Genomic DNA, 19729 nt, shown 5'->3' on the forward strand with positions numbered 1-19729 from the left:
CCAGTGAGTCAACTCTTCACATGAGGTGGCCAAAGTACTGGAGTTTCAGCTTCAGCATCATTCCTTCCAAAGAACACCCAGGGCCTATCTCCTTTAGAATGGACTGGTTGGATCTCCTTGCAGTCCAAGGGACTCTCAAGAGTCTTCTCCAACACCACAGTTCAAAAGCATCAATTCTTCGGCGCTCAGCTTTCTTCACAGTCCGACTCTCACATCCATACATGACCAATGGAAAAACCGTAGCCTTGACTAGACGGGCCTTTGTTGGCAAAGTAATGTCTCTGCTTTTGAATATGCTGTCTAGGTTGGTCATAACTTTCCTTCCAAGGAGTAAGCGTCTTTTAATTTCATGGCTGCAGTCACCATCTGCAGTGATTTTGGAGCCCCAAAAAATAAAGTCTGGAAACACTGTTTCCACTGTTTCCCCATCTATTTCCCATGAAGTGATGCTTTAGAATATGATATTTATCATTCTCTTTCTGACTCACTTCACTCTGTATAATAGGTTCTAGGTTCATCCACCTCATCAGAACTGACTCAAATGTGTTCCTTTTTATGGCTGAGTAGTATTCTATTGTGTATATGTACTGCTACTACTTTATCCATTCATCTGTTGATGGACATCTAGGTTGCTTGCATGTTCTAGCTATTGTAAATAGTGCTGCAGTGAACAATGGGATACATGTGTCTTTTTCAGTTTTGGTTTCCTCAGGGTATATGCCTAGGAGTGGGATTGCTGGGTCATATGGTGGTTTTATTCCTAGTATTTTAAGGAATTTTCATACCATCTTCCCACCAACAATGCAAGAAGAGCATTCCCTTTTCTCCACACCGTCTCCAGCATTTATTGTTCATAGACGTTTTGTTGATGGCCATTCTGACCCATGTGAGGTAATATAATATCTCATTGTAGTTTTGATTTGCATTTCTCTAATAATGAGCGATATTGAGCATCTTTACATGTGTGTGTTAGACATCTGCATGTCTTCTTTGGAAAAATGTCTGTTTAGGTCTTTTTTCCACTTTTTGATTGGGTTGTTTTTCTGGCATTGAGTTGTATCAGCGGCTTGTATATTTTGGAAATTAATCCTTTGTCAGTTGTTTCATTTGCTTTTATTTTCTCCCATTGTGAGGGTTGTCTTTTCACCTTGCTTATAGTTTCCTTTGCTGTGCAAAAGCTTTTAGGTTTAATTAGGTCCCACTTGTTTACTTTTGTTTTTATTTCCGTTACTCTAGGAGGTGGGTCATAGAGGATCTTGCTTTGATTTATGTCATCGAGTGTTCTGCCTATGTTTTCCTCTAAGAGCTTTATAGTTTCTGGTCTTACATTTAGGTCTTTAATCCGTTTTGAGTTTATCTTTGTGTATGGTGTTACACATACCATACACAAGTGTTGGTATGTGTTCTAATTTCATTCTTTTACATGTAACTGTCCAGTTTTCCCAGCACCATTTATTGAAGAGGCTGTCTTTGCCCCATTGTATATTCTTGCCTCCTTTGTCAAACATAAGGTACCCATAGGTGCATGGGTTTATGTTTGGGCTTTCTATCTTGCTCCATTAGTCTATATTTCTGTTTTTGTGCCAGTACCATACTGTCTTGATGACTGTAGCTTTGTAGTATAATCTGAAGTCAGGAAGGTTGATTCTTCCAGCTCCATTCTTCTTTCTCAAGACTGCTTTAGCTATTCAGAGTCTTTTGTGTTTCCATATAAATTGTGAAAATTTTTTGTTCTAGTTCTGTGAAAAATGCCATTGGTAATTTGATAGGGATCACACTGAATCTGTAGATTGCACTTGGTAGTATAGTCATTTTCACAATATTGATGCTTCCTACCCAGGAACATGGAATATCTCTCCATCTGTTTATGTCATCTTTGATTTCTTTCACTAGTGTCTTATAATTTTCTGTGTACAGTTCTTTTGTCTCCTTCAGTTCAGTTCAGTTCAGTCACTCAGTCGTGTCCGACTCTCTGCGACCCCATGAATCGCAGCACGCCAGGCCTCTCTGTCCATCACCAACTCGCAGAGTTCACTCAGACTCACGTCCATCGAGTCAGTGATGCCATCCAGCCATCTCATCCTCTGTCGTCCCTTTCTCCTCCTGCCCCCAATCCCTCCCAGCATCAGGGTCTTTTCCAGTGAGTCAACTCTTCACATGAGGTGGCCAAAGTACTGGAGTTTCAGCTTTAGTATCATTCCTTCCAAAGAACACCCAGGGCCTATCTCCTTTAGAATGGACTGGTTGGATCTCCTTGCAGTCCAAGGGACTCTCAAGAGTCTTCTCCAACACCACAGTTCAAACGCATCAATTCTTCGGTGCTCAGCTTTCTTCACAGTCCGACTCACATCCATACATGACCACTGGAAAAACCATAGCCTTGACTAGACGGACCTTAGTCGGCAAAGTAATATCTCTGCTTTTGAATATGCTGTCTAGGTTGGTCATAACTTTCCTTCCAAGGAGTAAGCGTCTTTTAATTTCATGGCTGCAGTCACCATCTGCAGTGATTTTGGAGCCCCCAAAAATAAAGTCTGACACTGTTTCCCCATCTATTTCCCATGAAGTGATGGGACCGGATGCCATGATCTTTGTCTTCTGAATGTTGAGCTTTTAGCTGACTTTTTCACTCTCCCCTTTCACTTTCATCAAGAAGCTTTTTAGTTCCTTTTCACTTTCTGCCATAAGGGTGGTGTCATCTGCATATCTGAGGTTATTGATATTTCTCCAGGCAATCTTGATTCCAGCTTGTGTTTCTTCCAGCCCAGCGTTTCTCATGATGTACTCTGCATATAAGTTAAAGAAGCAGGGTGACAATATACAGCCTTGACGTACTCCTTTTCCTATTTGTCTCCTTAGGTAAGTTTATTCCTAGATATTTAATTCTTTTTGTTGCAGTGATGAATGGGATTGATTCCTTAATTTCTCTTTCTGATTTTTCATTGTTAGTATATAGAAATGCAAGTGATTTCTGTGTATTGATTTTGTATCCTGCAGCTTTGCTAAATTCACTGATTAGCTCTAGTAATTTTCTGATAGTATCTTTAGGGTTTGCTATGTACAGTATCGTATCATCTGCAAACAGTGAGAATTTTACTTCTTCTTTTCTGTTCTGGATTCCTTTTATTTCTTTTTCTTCTCTGATTGCTGTAGCTTGGACTTCCAGAAATATGTTGAATAATAGTGGTGAAAGTGGACACCCTTGTCTTGTTCCTGATCTCAGGCCGAATGCTTTCAGTTTTTCACCATTGAGAATAATGTTTGCTGTAGGCTTATCATATATGGCCTTTACTGTGTTGAGGTAGGTTCCTTCTTTGCCCATTTTTTGAAGAGTTCTAATCATAAATGGGTGCTGAATTTTGTCAGAGGCTTTTTCTGCATCTATTGAGATTATCATATGGTTTTTGTCTTTCAATTTGTTAATATAGTGTATCACATTGATTTGCATATATTGAAGAATCCTTGCCTTCCTGGAATCAAATCAACAACTTGATCATGGTGTTTGAGCTTTTGATAATGTTGCTGAATTCTGTTTGCTAAAATTCTGTTGAGGATTTTTGCATCTATGTTCATCAGTGATATTGGCCTGTAGTTTTCCTTTTTGGTGTAGTCTTTGTCTGGTTTTGGTATCAGGGTGATGGTGGCCTTGTAGAATGAGTTTGGAAGTGTTTCTTCCTCTGCAATTTTCTGAAAGAGTTTTAGAAGAATAGGCATTAGCTCTTCTCTAAATGTTTGATAGAATTCTCCTGTGAAGCCATCTGGTCCAGGGCTTTTGTTTTGGGGGAGATTTTTTATCACAGGCTCAATTTCAGTGCCTGTAATTGGGTTGTTCACAATTTCTTTTTTGTTGTTGTTATTCACAATTTCTATTTCTTCCTGGTTCAGTCTTGGAAGATTGAACTTTTCTAAGAATCTGTCCATTTCTTCCAGGTTATCCATTTTATTGCCATATACTAATAGTCTCTTATAATCCTTTGTATTTCTGCATTGTCTTTTGTAACCTCTCCTTTTTCATTTCTAATTTTGTTGATTTGATTTTCTTCTCTCTTTTTCTCTTGATGAGTCTGGCTAAGGCTTGTCAATTTTGTTTTTTTTCTCAAAGATCCAGCTTTTAGTTTTATTAATCTTTACTATTGTTTCTTTCATTTCTTTTTCATTTATTTCTGCTTAGATCTTACTGATTTCTTTCTTTCTACTAATTTGGATTTTTGTTGTTGTTGTTGTTGTTCTTTTTCCAGTTTTAGGTGTAAAGTTAGGTTGTCTATTCTATGTTTTTCTTGTTTCTTGAGGTAGGATTGTATTGCTATAAACTTCCTTCTTAGAACTGCTTTCACTGCATCCCATAGGTTTTGAGTTGTCGTGTTTTCATTTTTATTTTTTTTAGAAATTTTCTTATTTCCCTTTTGATTTCTTCAGTAACCTGTTGGTTATTTAGAAACGTGTTGTTCTCCATGTGTTTGTGTTTCTTACAGTTTTTCTCTTGTAATTGATATCTAGTCTCAGCACTGTGATTGGAGAAGATGCTTAATATGATTATAATCTTCTTAAATTTACTGAGATTTGATTTGTGACCTAAGATGTGGGTGGACCTATCTTGGAGAATGTTCCATGTACACTTGAAAAGAGGGTGTAATTCTTCTGCATTTGGATAGAATGTCCTGAAGATATCAATGAGATCTGTCTCATCTAATGTATCATTTAAGACTTGTGTTTCTTTATTAATTTCCTGTTTTGATAATATGTCCATTGGTGTGACTGAGATGTTAAAGTCTCCTACTATTATTATGTTACTGTCAATTTCTCCTTTTATGTCTGTTAGTGTTTGTCTTAAGTATTGAGGTGCTCCTTTGTTGGGTGCATAGATATTTACAATATGTCTTCCTCTTTATGTCTTCCTCTTGGATTTATCCTTTGATCATAATGGAGTGTCCTTCCTTATCTCTTGTAATCTTTTTTACTTTAAGGTCTATTTTATCTGATATGAGAATTGCTACTCCAGCTTTCTTTTGCTTCCATGCAAAATATATTTGCATGGAATATATTTTTGCATCCTCTCACTTTCAGTCTATATGTGTCTTTAGATCTGAAGTGGGTTTCTTGTGGACAGCATATATATGGGTCTTGTTTTTGTATCCATTCAGCCAGTCTTTGTCTTTTGGTTGGAGCATTTATTCCTTTTACATTTAAAGTAATTATTGATATATATGTTTCTATTGCCATTTTCTTAATTGTTTGAGGTTGATTTTGATCTTTTTTCTTCTCTTGTATTTCACGACTACATAAGTCCTGTTAACATTTGTTGTAAAGCTGGTTTGGTGGTACTGAGCTTGTTCAAAAAGCTTTTTATTTCTCCATCAATTTTGAATGAGATCCTTGCTGGGTACTGTAATCTTGGTTGTAGATTTTTCCCTTTCAATATTTTAAATATATCTTGCCATTCCCTTCTGGGCTGCAGAGTTTCTGCTGAAAGATTAGCTGTTAAGTGTATGGGGTTTCCCTTGTATGTTACTTGTTGCTTCTCTCTTGGTGCCTTTAATATTTTTTCTTTGTGTTTAGTCTTTGTTAGTTTGATTAGTATGTGTCTTGGCATGTTTCCCATTGGGTTTATCCTGTATGGGACTCTTTGTGCCTCTTGGACTTGATTGACTGTTTCCTTTTCCATTTTGGGGAAATTTTCAGCTATAATCTCTTCAAAAATTTTCTCATACCCTTTGTTTTTCTCTACTTCTTCTGAGACCCCTATAATTCAAATGTTGGTGCATTTGATATTGTCCCAGAAGTCTCTGAAACTATCCTCAGTTCTATTCATTCTTTTTACTTTATTCTGCTCTTCAGAAGTTATTTTCACCGTTTCATATTCCAGCTCACTGATTCATTCTTCTGCTTCAGATATTCTGCTATTGATTCCTTCTAGAGTATTTTTAATTTCAGTAATCGTGTTGTTTGTTGTTCTACGCTTATTTCTTCTAGATCTTTGTTAATTGATTCTTACATTGTCACCATTTTGTTTTCAAGGTTTTTGATCATCTTTATTATCATTATTCTGAATTCTTTTTCAGGTGGTTTGCCTATTTCCTCTTCATTTATTTGGATTTCTGTGTTTCTAGTTTGTTCCTTCATTTGTGTAGTATTTCTTTGCCTTTTCATTATTTTATTTTAACTTACTGTGCTTGAGGTCTCCTTTTCCCAGGCTTCAAGGTTGAATTCTTTCTTCCTTTTTGTTTCTGCCCTCGTAAGGTTGGTCCAGTGGTTTGTGTAAGCTTTGTATAGCGTGAGATTTGTACTGAGTTTCTGTCTGATTTTCCTCTGTTGGGCAAGGCTGAGTGAGGTGGTAGTCCTGTCTGCTGATGATTGGGTTTGTATTTGTTTTGTTTGTTGTTTAGATGAGGCATCCTGCACAGGATGCTACTGGTGGTTGGGTGATGCCAGGTCTTGTATTCAAGTGGCTTCCTTTGTGTGAGTTCTCACTATTTGATACTCCCTAGGGTTAGTTCTCTGGTTGTCTAGGGTGTTAGAGTCAGTGCTTCCACTCCAGAGGCTCAGGGCTTGATCTCTAGTCAGGAATGAAAATTCCACAAATGGTTTGTTATGGCATTAATTGAGATTAAAACAAATATCCAAAAATGAGAAACCAAAGATGAACCCCAGACAAATGGCAGTTATAAAATCAGGCAAATAATAATAAAGTAACAATATACGCATATACATACACACCCATAAGCAAAGCAAAGACAGTCCAACAAAAATACAGTAGATTGACACAGCGAACAAGGTAAATCAAAAAGTATATTTACCAGGTAAGAACAAAACTAACTAAAGCACAAACCGAAAAACAAAACTAAAGCAAGGGGTCAAGTGGGGAATAAAGCAATAAAAACAAAACTAACAAATATGTTGAGAGGAAAGGAAAGAAAGAAAGAATAGATATGCAGAGTTAAATGGAGGTAGATGAAGAAGATTTATATCACTAAAGATTAACTGCATGGGGAAAAGAACAGTAGGAAAGGCAAACAAAGGAGCCCTCAGCCTTTGGATCATTCCAGGGTTCCCACCTGACTTTATCCTTTGGAACGCGTTATAGTTTTGCTAGTCACCTCCTAGTCCTGCTTTCCTGCTTGTCTCCTTAGTCACCTTTAGAAGTCTCTCTGGGCCCTTACACTTTTGTTGACCTCATCCCCCGCTGGGTCTTTAGGGTCCCTACCAGGGTTCAGTCCCCAGTGCTACTTGTTCCAAGTCTCCTGGGCTCTCGCCTGCCTTCCCTCATCCCCCCTTCTCTTTTCTCTCCTTTATCATGGTGGGATGCTTATTCCATACTGCCGCCTTAAATTATGGAGAGGATGTGAGTAATATTTAGAATCTCAGCAGCACTGCGGAGGGAGTGGGGAGGGGCATGGGTATAGACCAGTTCTCTAAACCGAGATGCAAAACTTTAGAGTAGGTAGAAGAAATTCCAATAGTACGGCAGCAACTTTTAAAAATATATTTGTTTGTTTTTATTAATTTTGACTGTGCCCGTTCTTCGTTACTGTGTTGCAGACTTTCTGTAGCTGTGGCAAGGCGTGGGGGCTCCTCGTGGTGCACAGGCTTCTCATTGTGGTGGTTTCTCTTGTAGAGCCTGTGCTCTACAGGGCAGGCTCAGTAGCTGTGGAGCAGGGGCTTAACTGCCCCAAGAAATACAGAATCTTCCAAAACCAGGGATTGAACCTGTGTCTGCTGCATTGGCAGGGAGATTCTTAACCACTGGATCCCCAGGAAAGCCCACACAGCAGCAGTTTAAAAAATCATTCTCCAACTTGCAGAGCTGCGAAGTCTGTTTTTGTAAAATGGTGATAACAATAGCCATGGTGTTGCAGGGAGATGAAAGGAAATTGTGAATATGCCAGATAAAGTGTCGATACGCAACACCTGCGGGTGGATCTTGTTCCTGCTCCGTGGCTTCCTGGCTGCAAGTTGCTGGGCATGTGCCTGCTCCTCACCTCTCTGGCCACACTGCCCATGTCCTTCCTCTCACAAAGGTCCTGTCACATTGGCCTGCTTTCTGTTTTCTTGAGACTCCAAGCTCTTTTCTGCCTCTTAGCCTTTGTGTTCGGTGAGTCCTCTGGGCTTTTTGCTGCAGTCTACCTGACTGGCACCTATTCTTCGAGTCTCAGCCTGATTATCTCTACCCTGAAAGGCCTTCTTTTTTATTCCTTTGAGAGGCCTTCTTGAGCCCCAGCCTAAAGCAGTCACCCACCTCAGTCTCTCACCCAGCACCTTATATGCATAGCTTTTATCTCTTATGTTTCAGAAAGTGCCTTGTGAGCTTTAAAGTATATGAAGGAGAGGAGTAACAATCAGTTTCAGAGAGGTGGTATGTGCGTGCTAAGTCGCCTCAGTCGTGTCCAACTCTTTGCGACCCTGTGGACTGGCTCCTCTGTCCATGGGATTGTCCAAGCAAGAATATTGGAGTGGGTTGCCATTTCCTTCTCCTGGGGATCTTCCCAAGCCAGGGATCGAACCCACATCTGTTAGTCTTTTCACTGGCAGGCAGGTTCTTTACCATTAGCGCCAGAGAGGTGGTATAGCAAGGTGGTTAGGAGCACCACCTCTGGACCCAGACTGCCTGGGTTTTAACCTGAATTCTTCTTTTTTTCTTAAACTTTTCTGTGCCTCAGTTTCCTCATCTGTAAAATGAGGATAATAATATAAATGTTCCCTTATAGTGTATTTGTGAGGATTAAGTAAGCTCACATATCTTAAGTACTTAGAAAAACATTTGTAAGTACTCCATTGCTGTTAGTTACTACTGCTGTGATTATGTATTTTGGGTGACTGATGGCATGTATTTTTCCTATTTGGTGGTGCAGTCCATCCAGCTTGCCAAAGACCTGGTCTAAAAATGACCAGCTACGCTCATGCCCAGTAATGCTGATTAACAGATTAAAAAAACAACATGAGTTCCATTGCCTGGGTTAATCCTGCTAACTTTCACACGGATTACCCTTCTAGGCCTCTCTTTCCTCATCTGTAAGGAGATGATGATGATAGTGACTGTATCACAGGGTTATTGTGAGCATCAAATAAGTTAATACAGTTGTATAAACAGCGCCTGTCTCCTGATCAGATGCTCAATAAATATTGACTGTTACTGTCCTCTCTATGCATCTCATTTCTGAGGCCCAACACCTTGTTTGAGAGTGTTTTACTTTATAATAATTAGAAACTAATCTCTTAAGAATATGAAAATATCACAATTTGTTAGTCCATCCTCTGTAAATGTTTAATCAGCCATGATGGGAACTAGCTCATTTGACTTATTTTGCTTAGAGAATTTTTACCTTTTAAGTGTGCTTGTTCCCGTTGACTGTTTTCTTTACTCACTGAACCTCTAGACTGTCAATTCACTGAGCAAACGGACAGTGTCCTCCTTGTTCACTGCTGTGAGCACAGTGCTGACTTTGAAACCAGAGACTGCCTGAGTTTGTATCCCAGCCTTGCTACTCCACAGATGTGGGACCTTGGCCCTCCGTGTTCTCATCTGTGCAATAGGGCTGATAACAGCGCCTTCTTCCCTGGGTGGTTGTGGGCTCTCGAGTCTTTCATATAAGACGGATAGAGACTTGCTCTTTTCATTGAGGCCTTCTCCCCTTCCTCTGACCTCTCAATTTCCTTCCATGCTTAGTTTTTCTCTAACACTCCCATCATCACCTGATATCTATTTTACATATTTATTCTGTTCGTTTCCTGTGTCTGCCATCCCGTCACCAGTAGAATGTGAGCTCCAGGAGGACAGGGATTTGACTACATTCCTCACCATTCTATGCTTTAGCACAGTGCTTGTCAAAGCAGTACTGAAGAAGATAAGCATTAGCTGCTGGTAGATGATCCTAGAAGCTCGGTGGACATGTTGGAAATAACAGACTGAATGGATGGCTGAGGGGTGGGGAACCCACTGGGGTAGGCACTTCTGATTTGGGCCTTTTCCCTGCAGGTATCACTGGAGAAGGTGCTTGGCATCACAGCCCAGAACAGCAGCGGCCTAACCTGTGACCCCAGCACAGGCCACGTGGCCTACCTGGCAGGGTGAGTGAGTCGGTGGGCCTAGCCTCTAATCACGGATCCTGAAGTCTTTGATGATCTTCTCTGGGCCTTGGCTGTTCCCTCTGTAGAGTGCAGATAATGCTGCCTGCCTCTGAAGGCTGTGGGAAGGATTCTGCCGGCCCCTCTATGTCTAGAATGGTACAGGCACGCGTGCGTGCTAAGAAAGCCTTATTGTGACTGCAAGTGGGAGGTGGCAGCGATTCTGGGAAAGACAGGAGGTTAAGATCAAAGCCACGGTTGGTGTCAGGCAGTCAGCATTAGTGTCCTAGCTCCACCACACATGCCCCTGTCCTAGCCTCTGCTTTGGTAAAACAAAACTAGTGATACCCTCCTCCTGGTAGTTAGAGAGGACTGAACGTCATCTGCAACCATTTATTCCACAAATACTGGTCTAACCTATACTGTTCTAGGCACCGAAGGGACCCTTCCCCCCACAGGGCAGGGCAAGGCCATAGTAATTCCTGCTGAACAGCATCTATTACTGAGTCTTTGGGAAGGAGCCAGAATATAGGACGGGGGGGCTCTTGAATCTGACAGGTGTGGAGTCACATCCCCACTCGTTCCCTGATCTGCTGGGGAACCCTGGACAAAGAACTGCTGTCTCTGGGCTTCAGTTTCATCATCTATGAAAAGCAGCTAAGACTGCTGACCTCACTTGGCAGTTGTAAGGATTTAAAGATATTGTACACAGTAAGTCTTCTGTGGGCTTCCCTGGTGGTTCACTGATAAAGAACCTGCTTGCCAATGCAGGAGACGCAGATTCAATACCTGGGTGGGAAAGATCCCTTGGAGAAGGAAATGGTAACCCACTCCAGTATTCTTGCCTGGAAAATCCCCTGGCAAAGGAGCCTGGCGGGCTACAGTCCATGGGGTCGCAGAGTCGGATGCGACTTAGTGACCAGAGCCTGGCAGTATAGTTACTACCGAGGGAGTGTTGGCTTCTTTTTAAGAATTTGTTGGTATCAGTAATAATGATAAGTGCCCTAGAATTCTCAGCATAGATAATGGGGGAGGAGGAGACTGAAGAGAGAAGCTTCTGAACAGAAAGAGCCTTGTCTATCAGTTCAGTTCAATTCAGTTGCTCAGTCGTGTCTGACTCTTTGTGACCCCATGAATGGCAGCACGCCAGGCTTCCCTGTCCATCACCAACTCCCGGAGATTACTTAAACTCATGTCCGTTGAGTTGGTGATGCCATCCAACCATCTCATCCTCTGTTGTCCCCTTCTCCTCTCGCTTTCAATCTTTACCAGCATCAGGGTCTTTTCAAACGAGTCAGCTCTTCTCATCAGGTGGCCAAAGTATTAGAGTTTCAGCTTCAGCATCAGTCCTTCCAGTGAACATTCAGGACTGATTTCCTTTAGAATGGAGTGGTTGGATCTCCTTGCAGTCCAAGGGACTCTCAAGAGTCTTCTCCAACACCACAGGTCAAAAGCATCAATTCTTCAGCACTCATCTTTCTTTATAGTCCAACTCTCACATAGCCTTGTCTATATGTGGGCTCTTATGTTGGGAGTGCAGTCATCCCTGGACCCCAATATTCCCCTCAGTTTGGGCACATTTTCCTCTTTCTCCCCAGCTGTGTGGTGGTGATTTTGAACCCCAAGGAGAACAAGCAGCAGCACATTCTTAATACTGCCAGGTAAGCTGGGGCCTGGGCAAGGGGTAAGGGTAGGATCAAGGTCCTGACACATCCCTCCTTCCCCACACTGCCTGGAGGTGCTTGTGGGTGACTCATTCATTCACTCACTCGGTTCAGGTTCAGTCTGCTCTGTGCTAGGCACTGGTCCAGGTGTTGGGAACACAGCCATGAACAAAAGAGATAAGAAGCTGCTCTCTACAGAGCTGACAGCTTGTGGGGGAGACCGACTAAACTAGTTGGCAAGTTCCTAGCCAACCATCAGACCTTGACTGTGGCTATGGAGGAAATGAGGATGTGTTCGGGAAGGTGGGCAGGCAGAGGACCCTTATCAGAGTCCTATCAGAGCCCTCCTGGGGCTGAGACCAGGAGAAAGTGAGGGGGTAACCCATGTGAAGGTGTGGGGAGAGCATTGTAGGCAGAGGGGACAGCAAGAGCAGTCATTTTTGAATCTCAGGTTGAGTAGCTAAGAATCTTAAGTTGTTGGAGGAGCAGTCAGAGTTCCATGGTTGAGGCTGGAGCCCCAGAAGTCAGATCACCTTGGGGAGTGGTTGGCTATCATGCTGATTGCAAAGAGAAGCCACTAGAGGGCGATTGCAGGCTGAGGCTATGCTTAGCCACCCGAGCCCTCTAGCATGCTCTACTTCCCTTCCCCACTTTCCTTTTTCCCACAAAATGTACTCCTTTTTGATATACTTTCTAATTTCCTCAATGATGATATTTACTGTCTTTCTCTACAAGATGAGTTGTCTGGGGGCAGGGACTTTCTTTTAGTTAATTTCTGTGTCCCTATACCCTAGGTCAGTGTCTAGGACATTGACAGCACTTCTTGTTTCCTGAATGAATGAATGAACGTAGTTTGGGTTTTAGAAAGATCCCTCCAGTTGCCAGTTTACTGGGGAAGACTCTTGGCCCCAAGTTGGTACCTGGGGTCTGCCTGGTGGCCCACTGATCACTGTGTCATCCTTGGGCTTTGGTCCCCACTGAGTTGTAACCTTAGGAAGGCACTCCACTGCGATTTTTTTTTTTTTTTGGCTTGTGGGATCTTAGTTCCCCAACCAGGAATCGAACCTGAGACGTTGGCAGTGAGAGCTCAGAGTCCTAACCACAGGACCACCAGTCCTTCCCCTCATTGCAACTTTTTATTCCACAAATACTGCACAGATAGCTCAAGTTGAGCTCCTTTGGCCCAGCTCTCCAGGTGGACAGAGAAGATGCGAGTTTTCTTCTTCCTTTACGATCCGTAAGGCAGAGTCCCTGAGATATGGTTTGGCAGATACAGATTCTCTCTTGGAAGGGGCTTCTTGGACCCTTGGCTCTGACTGTGGGTTCTGTCACTGGTGATGAGGGCAGAGGTGGGTCCCCATCCAAGCATGTTTATTCACTTTGTGATCTCAAATGAAATACTTCTTGAATGCTTGTCTCAAATATTGGACTTACTCGACAACCTTCAAAGTTTTCTACACGAAAATCCAGATGCCCTTTCATTTTGGAAAAGTGAGAGATTCACATCTCTGGGGCCCACATTCTCCATGGCAGGAATGGGCTGGAGCTTGCTGGCATTTGTTAGAATCTCCATTGGCCAATTCTTCTCATCCTCCCGGTTGCCTTCCCAACGCCCACAGGTGGTAGAGTAGGTCGCCTTGATCTGAAGCACATAGCTGAGAAGAGTCTACTCTCGGTCATTGGTGGGTCTGTCTAAGGAGGCGGTGTGGCCAGGGTGGAGGTTTCCATCCTGGCTGCATTTCAGAGTCACCTGATCCTGGGCTTCACCCTCAGAGAAGGCAGAATCAGTATGGAGTAAGGCGTAAGCACTGGCAATTTTTAAACTTCGTACATTGAAATAATTTCAGACTACAAGAATAGTACACAGAGCACCTGTACATCTTTCACCCATATTTTCCAAATGCTAACATTTTACCAACATTTGCTTTATCATTCTCTGTCTCTGGGAATTTTTTGCTGGTCAAGTGGTTAGGACTCCGCACTTTCACTGCCGAGGACCCAGGTTCAATCCCTGGTCGGGGAACTACGATCACACAGGCTGTGCAGCATCCACTCCATCAGGGCTTGAGGTTTGGAGGAGGAAAGGGCCTTTGCCTTTACAAAACCTCATTTCTCTGTGCACTGCCCCTGCTTCTCCTGGCTGCAGGAAGTGCTGGGAATGCACCGGGTGCTGTGAGCACAGCCAGGCTGGGGTCTGGCTGCCCACCCTTAGTGGAACCAGTGATCAACCCCTTCCCTTGTCCCCAGGAAGTCTCTGAGCGCTCTGGCCTTCTCCCCTGATGGAAAGTACATAGTGACGGGGGAGGTGAGTGGTGATCATGGTGGAGTGGGTGGGGAGGGGTCTTGGGGCCATTCCTCTGGCCCCAGCAGACCTGAGGAATCCCTGGAATAGCTCCTTCCTGGACCAGATGCGGCAAGGGACGGTGGGGGATGGCTTTCGGGCACACCCTGGGGCAGTACCAGCTTCAGCCCTGACAGCCCCTCCAGCCTCGCCCAGTGCAGAATCCAGCAGCAGTAAATGGCACCATCTTCCCCAGAATGGGCACAGGCCTGCTGTACGTATCTGGGACGTGGAAGAGAAGAGTCAGGTGGCGGAAATGCTGGGCCACAAGTATGGCGTGGCCTGCGTGGCCTTCTCCCCCAACATGAAGCACATTGTGTCCATGGGCTACCAGCACGACATGGTGCTCAACGTCTGGGACTGGAAGGTAAGAGCTGGTGGGTGGGTGGCAGACAGCTGGTTGCCGGAACACCCTGAGTCTCAGGCATGGGGAGAACTAAATGAGAGAACTTGGTAAAGCGTTTATCCAACGCACTTTTTGTTTGTTTAATAATTTTTACTCTTGGCTGGGTCTCTATTGTGCAGGCTTTTCCCTAGTTGCAGCGCTTGGGCTTCTCATTGCAGTGGTGTCTCTTGTTGCAGAGCACGGGGTTCTAGGGTGTGCGGGCTTTAGTAGTCGTGGATCATGACTCTAGAGCACAGGCTCAATAGTTGTGGGCACGGGCTTAGTTGCTCCACGGCATGTGGGATCTTCCCGGACCAGGGATTGAACCCGTGTCTCCTGCATTGGCAGGCGGATTCTTTGCCACTGAGCCACCAGGGAAGCCCTATCCAGCAAATATTTCTTGAGCACCTACTCCCTGCCAAACCCTATTCCAGGCATTTGTTGTAGGGCGTGTGACAAGCTCTCAACTAGTGGAACATATCATTCTTTTTATACTGACCAGCTGTGACCTTGAGCAAGTGACCTAACCTCTTTGTGAGTCTGTTTCCTCGTCTGTAAAATGGATGTAATAGTATCTGCTTTGTTGAGTTGGGAGAACTCCAGTCTATGCGTTGGAAGGCTGGGCTTGGGAACAGCTGGGGGAGGATTTAGAGTTGGCAGAAGCGGGTGTCAGTCCTGGCTCTGTTCATCACCTGCTGTGTGACCTTGAGCATGCGACAGTCCTCCCTGAGCATGATGGGGTAGGGGAGAAGCACCTCCCTCGTAGGACTGTTGAGGGGTTTCCTGAGCTGTCCTGTGAAGGGCTCAGCGGGGCCCAGAGTGGAATCCCAGTCTCCAGCAACATGGGTTGCACCGTCCTTTGCTTCTAGCTGTGGCCGTCTTCAACACCATGTGTGGGCTGCAGGGCTTGGACTCCCGAGGAGAGTTCTGGAACTTCCTCTCATGTGGAAGCCCTTCCAGGCCTCAGTCTCCTCTGTGTTGGGAATGAAAGAGGGTCACATGTAGGTTTCCCCAAAAAGAAGGGCCTGAGGAAGACACCCTTGGAGCAAGTGAGGGCAGGGAGACACAGGGCTGAGAGAAGAGGCTCAAAGAGTCTGGTGAGGTGGGTGCTGGTGTGACCTTCTCTGCACTGATTCTTCCAGAAAGACATCCTGGTGGCCTCCAACAAGGTATCATGCCGGGTCATTGCCCTCTCCTTCTCAGAGGACAGCAGCTATTTTGTCACTGTTGGGAACCGGCACGTGAGGTTCTGGTTCTTGGAAGTGTCCACCGAAGCAAAGGTGAGTTTTCATCCCCACCCCCTTAGCCAGGCCTAGGGGAGAACCGTCAAGGGTAGTAGGGACTCCTGGTTCTGCTATGATTCGGGGGCAGTGGCTGTATAGCCTCTTAGTGGGGCGGCCTTTTGTCTCTGCGACTGCTCTCCAGGTGCTGACTGACTGCCAGACCTGCTGGGAAACCTCTTCTTCCCTGCTGGGCCCTGGGGCCACCCCTCATTCCGGGCCTGTGGCCTCCAGCCACTCTGCCTGGAGGCATACATGTTCTGTTCTTCCTTCTTCACTTGGAGGTGTCTCTGCGAGTTCTCCCATTTAGCTGTGTCCTGTCCACTGGTCAGGAGAGCCTGTCATGACCTGGCTGGGGACTAGGCTGGCTGTTCGGGGTCTCACTGTGCCCCACTCTCCCTCCAGGTGACGGGCACGGTGCCCCTGGTGGGGCGCTCAGGCATCCTGGGTGAGCTGCATGACAACGTCTTCTGTGGTGTGGCTTGTGGCCGGGGCCAGATGGCAGGCAGTACCTTCTGTGTGTCCTACTCGGGCCTCCTCTGTCAGTTCAACGAGAAGAGGGTGCTGGAGAAGTGGATCAACCTGAAGGTACCCCAACCCCTCTTTCTGCTGTCAGTGCAGGAAACGCTCTTCCCATGACATGTGTCTCCAGAGACACAGCAGTGCCCCTGCATCATAGCTGGTCACGCCAGCTCAGGGTCTAATTTATGGTTCTGCTTATTTGATTCTGGGAGAGGCTCTATGAGCCTCGGTTTTCTCATCTGTAAAATGGGACTACTGCTTTCTGCCTCACCAAGTTGATAGGGGTGTCCTGTGGGATGGTATATGTAAGGCACTTAGGACATTGCCTGGCCCCTGTAATGGGTCAGGGTTACAATTGTTTCCCCATCACTGTGTGATCCAGTTCACATTTGTTTTCTTTACTGGGCATTCTTGGCTGGGGGGAGGACCACTTTTTTTCCCTTGTTTAATTTAAGGTATCGTGGACTTAATAAGTTTTATGTTGTTTTTACAATCAAAGGCTATATAAAATACAAAAAAATTTAGTATGCATGTATATGTATGGCTGAGTCCCTCTGCTGTTCACCTGAAACTATCACAACATTGTTAATTGGCTATACCCCAATCCAGAATTAAAAGTTTTAAAAAAACACATAAAATTTTAAACCAAAAAATGATGTATCAGTGAATTGCAGAACCACTTTTCTTCAGGATCTGAGGGTTTGAGTCCAAGCTGTCTTTCCATCCTGGGCTTGGGTGCCTGTTTGGCTGTTAGCAGAAGCATCCAAAGTTTTCCTGCTTGTCCTATCCCTGCTGTTGCGATTCTCTTCCGGACCTCAGCTTCAGGGTGAACGGCCTGGCAGGAGGCATGCAGAGAATTCTCAGCCTTTTCTGTCTTTCCTAGTTGGTTAAACATCGTTTTTTTTTGTTTGTTTGTTTTGATTTTTAATTTTTACAATGTTGTGTTGTTTCTGCCATACAACCTCACGAATCAGCCATAATTATACACACATCCCGTCCCTCTTGAGCCTCCCTCCCCTCCCCCCCTCCCACCCCTCTAGATCATCACAGAGCACCAGACTGGGCTCCCTGTGGTATACAGCAGCCTTTCCAGCTATCCCCTTTACACCAGATAGTGCATATATGTTGATGCTACTTTCTCCATCCGTCTCCCCCTCCCGTACTCTTGTGCCCACAAGTCCACTCTCTGTAATCTCCAATCCTGCCCTGCCGATAGTTTCATCAATACCATTTTTCTAGATTCCATATATATATGCGTTAATATGCAGTATTTATGTTTCTCTTTCTGGCTTACTTCACTCTGTATAACAGGCTCTAGCTTCATCCACCTCACTAGCACTGACTCAAATGTGTTCTTTTTCATGGCTGAGTAATAGTCCATTGTATACATGTACCACACCTTTGTCCATCCATCTGTCGGTGGCCATCTAGGTTACTTCCATGTCCTGGTTATTGTAAACAGTGCTGCAGTGAACATTATTTATTTTTCTCATTTGCATCCTCCTCCTAGAACTACTGAAGCTTTTAAGCAAGTCAGAAGTTTTGATAGATAGATGCTTAGTCCCTGAGCAGTGGTTTTACATGACTCAGAAACTGAGTCTCTCTAGATTTGGCCTAACTACTCTAAGCTGTATCTAGAAGTTTGGCATGTCCTACCCCTTTATGTGCATGCCCTGGTTGACTGGATAGTCCTTCCTAAAAGATAGTAACTTTTTTTCTGTGCTGCTTTGAAGTATATACTCTCTATGAAGTTATTTTTAAGCAATATGGAACCAAATTTAAGCTTAAAATTCAACACTTCTAGTGCAGGTGACCTCAGAGTTCTCAATCAGCTAAGGAGATATTTTCCATACACAGCTGAGTTCCTCTGTAGCAATGACAGCTCTGCCCCAATTTATGCCTTTGTGTGCCTGCTGCCACCTTTTCTTCCACAGTGACTGTACATTATGTCTTGATTTCAAAAATCTTAAAATCTGCAAAAAATGGGTTTCTTTTTTAAAAAAGTATTTTTTATTTTGTGTTGGGGTATAGCTGCTTAACAATGTCATGATAGTTTCAGGTGGCCAGCAAAGGAATTCAGCCACTCGTGTTCGTGTATCCATTCTCCCCCAGACTCCCCTCTCGTTCAGGCTGCCACACAACATCGAGCAGAGTTCCCTATACTGTACAGTAGGTCCTTGATGGTCATGCATTTTAAATATAGCAGTGTGGACCTGTCCATCCCAAATTCCCTATCTCTTCCCCCTAACCTGCCTCCTGGCAACCATAAGTTCATTTTCTAAGTCTATGAGTCTCTTTCTGTTGTGTAAGTAAGTTCAAAATATGGGCTTCTTAAATCCCAAAACTATAAAGCTTTTCTGGGGGCCCAAGGCTGACCTGATTTGGGCCACATGAAGCCCCAAGCCCACTTGGGTCCCTTTGCCCCCACAGGTCTCCCTGTCTTCCTGCCTCTGTGTCAGCCAGGAGCTCATCTTCTGTGGCTGCACTGACGGGATAGTCCGCATCTTCCAAGCCCACAGCCTACAGTACCTCACCAACCTGCCCAAGCCGCACTACCTGGGGGTGGATGTGGCCCAGGGCCTGGAGCCCAGGTACTGCCCGGCACGGGGAGGGGCGGGCGGGGGGGGGGGCCCACCTAGAGTTCCTCTGCCAGTATCTACCCATGCTTCCCGATCCATCTGCTTACTGGCAGCCCTGGGCTGGAAGCAGGGTACAGACCCTAGGAGGCAGTAAAATCTCGTGATGTCTGTAGTTTAATGCATACGTGCTCAGTCGCTCAGTTGTGTCCAGCTCTTTGCGACCCTATGGACTGTAGCCCACCAGGCTCCTCTGTCCATGGAATTCTCCAAGCAAGAATACTGGAGTGGCTTGCCATGCCCTCTCCCAAGAGATCTTCCCCACCCAGGGACTGAATCTGAGTCTCTTATGTCTCCTGCATTGGCAAGTGAGTTCTTTACCACTAGCACCACCTGGGAAGCCCCAAGGTGCTGGGTGATGGATGAGTACATAAACATTTGAAAAATAAGAAAAGATCATTTCAGATAGTCATAAATGCTTTGCTGAAATAAAGCAGGGACTCCAGGAGAGGGTCTTGGGATGGGTCTGTGTTGATTGGGTGGCTGGGGGAGGCCTCCCGGTGAGATGAAGCCAGCTGTGTGGAGAACTGGGTCCTGAGAGCGAATGCAAAGGCCTTAAGGGGACAGCACACTGGGCTCAGTGTGTCATGGGGACAGCAGGAGGCCAGGTCGCTGGGGCCTGGTGTGCCGGGTGGGGGAAGGATGACAAGTGAGAGCATTGATGGAAGCTGCTGGAAGGGCTTGGAGCCTATCCTGAAGTCAGTGAACAGCCTCTGAGACCTCAGGCATTGGTGTTACTTGGTGAGGCCTCGAGGAGTAGACCTCTGGCTGCCGTGTTGAGAGAGTGGAGGGGCTGAGCTGTGGTATATCTGCCTGCTTTGTTGTCAGTCTGTGGGGGTGCT

At 44.8% G+C, this 19729-nt stretch overlaps 1 protein-coding gene across 1 annotated transcript in view; it reads left to right on the top strand.

Moving 5' to 3' along the window:
- The window catches only part of WDR62 (WD repeat domain 62), a 49781-nt gene that overhangs the window by 996 nt on the left and 29056 nt on the right, over window positions 1-19729 (top strand). The window contains exons 2-8 of the mRNA XM_052655906.1: window positions 9971-10062; window positions 11658-11720; window positions 13971-14028; window positions 14261-14431; window positions 15592-15729; window positions 16135-16317; window positions 18682-18842. Coding sequence (XP_052511866.1) covers window positions 9971-10062; window positions 11658-11720; window positions 13971-14028; window positions 14261-14431; window positions 15592-15729; window positions 16135-16317; window positions 18682-18842 — 866 coding nt within the window. The remainder of the gene's footprint in view (window positions 1-9970; window positions 10063-11657; window positions 11721-13970; window positions 14029-14260; window positions 14432-15591; window positions 15730-16134; window positions 16318-18681; window positions 18843-19729) is intronic.

The sequence above is a fragment of the Budorcas taxicolor genome, chromosome 18, assembly GCF_023091745.1.
Source record: "Budorcas taxicolor isolate Tak-1 chromosome 18, Takin1.1, whole genome shotgun sequence".
Taxonomy (NCBI): Eukaryota; Metazoa; Chordata; class Mammalia; order Artiodactyla; family Bovidae; genus Budorcas; species Budorcas taxicolor.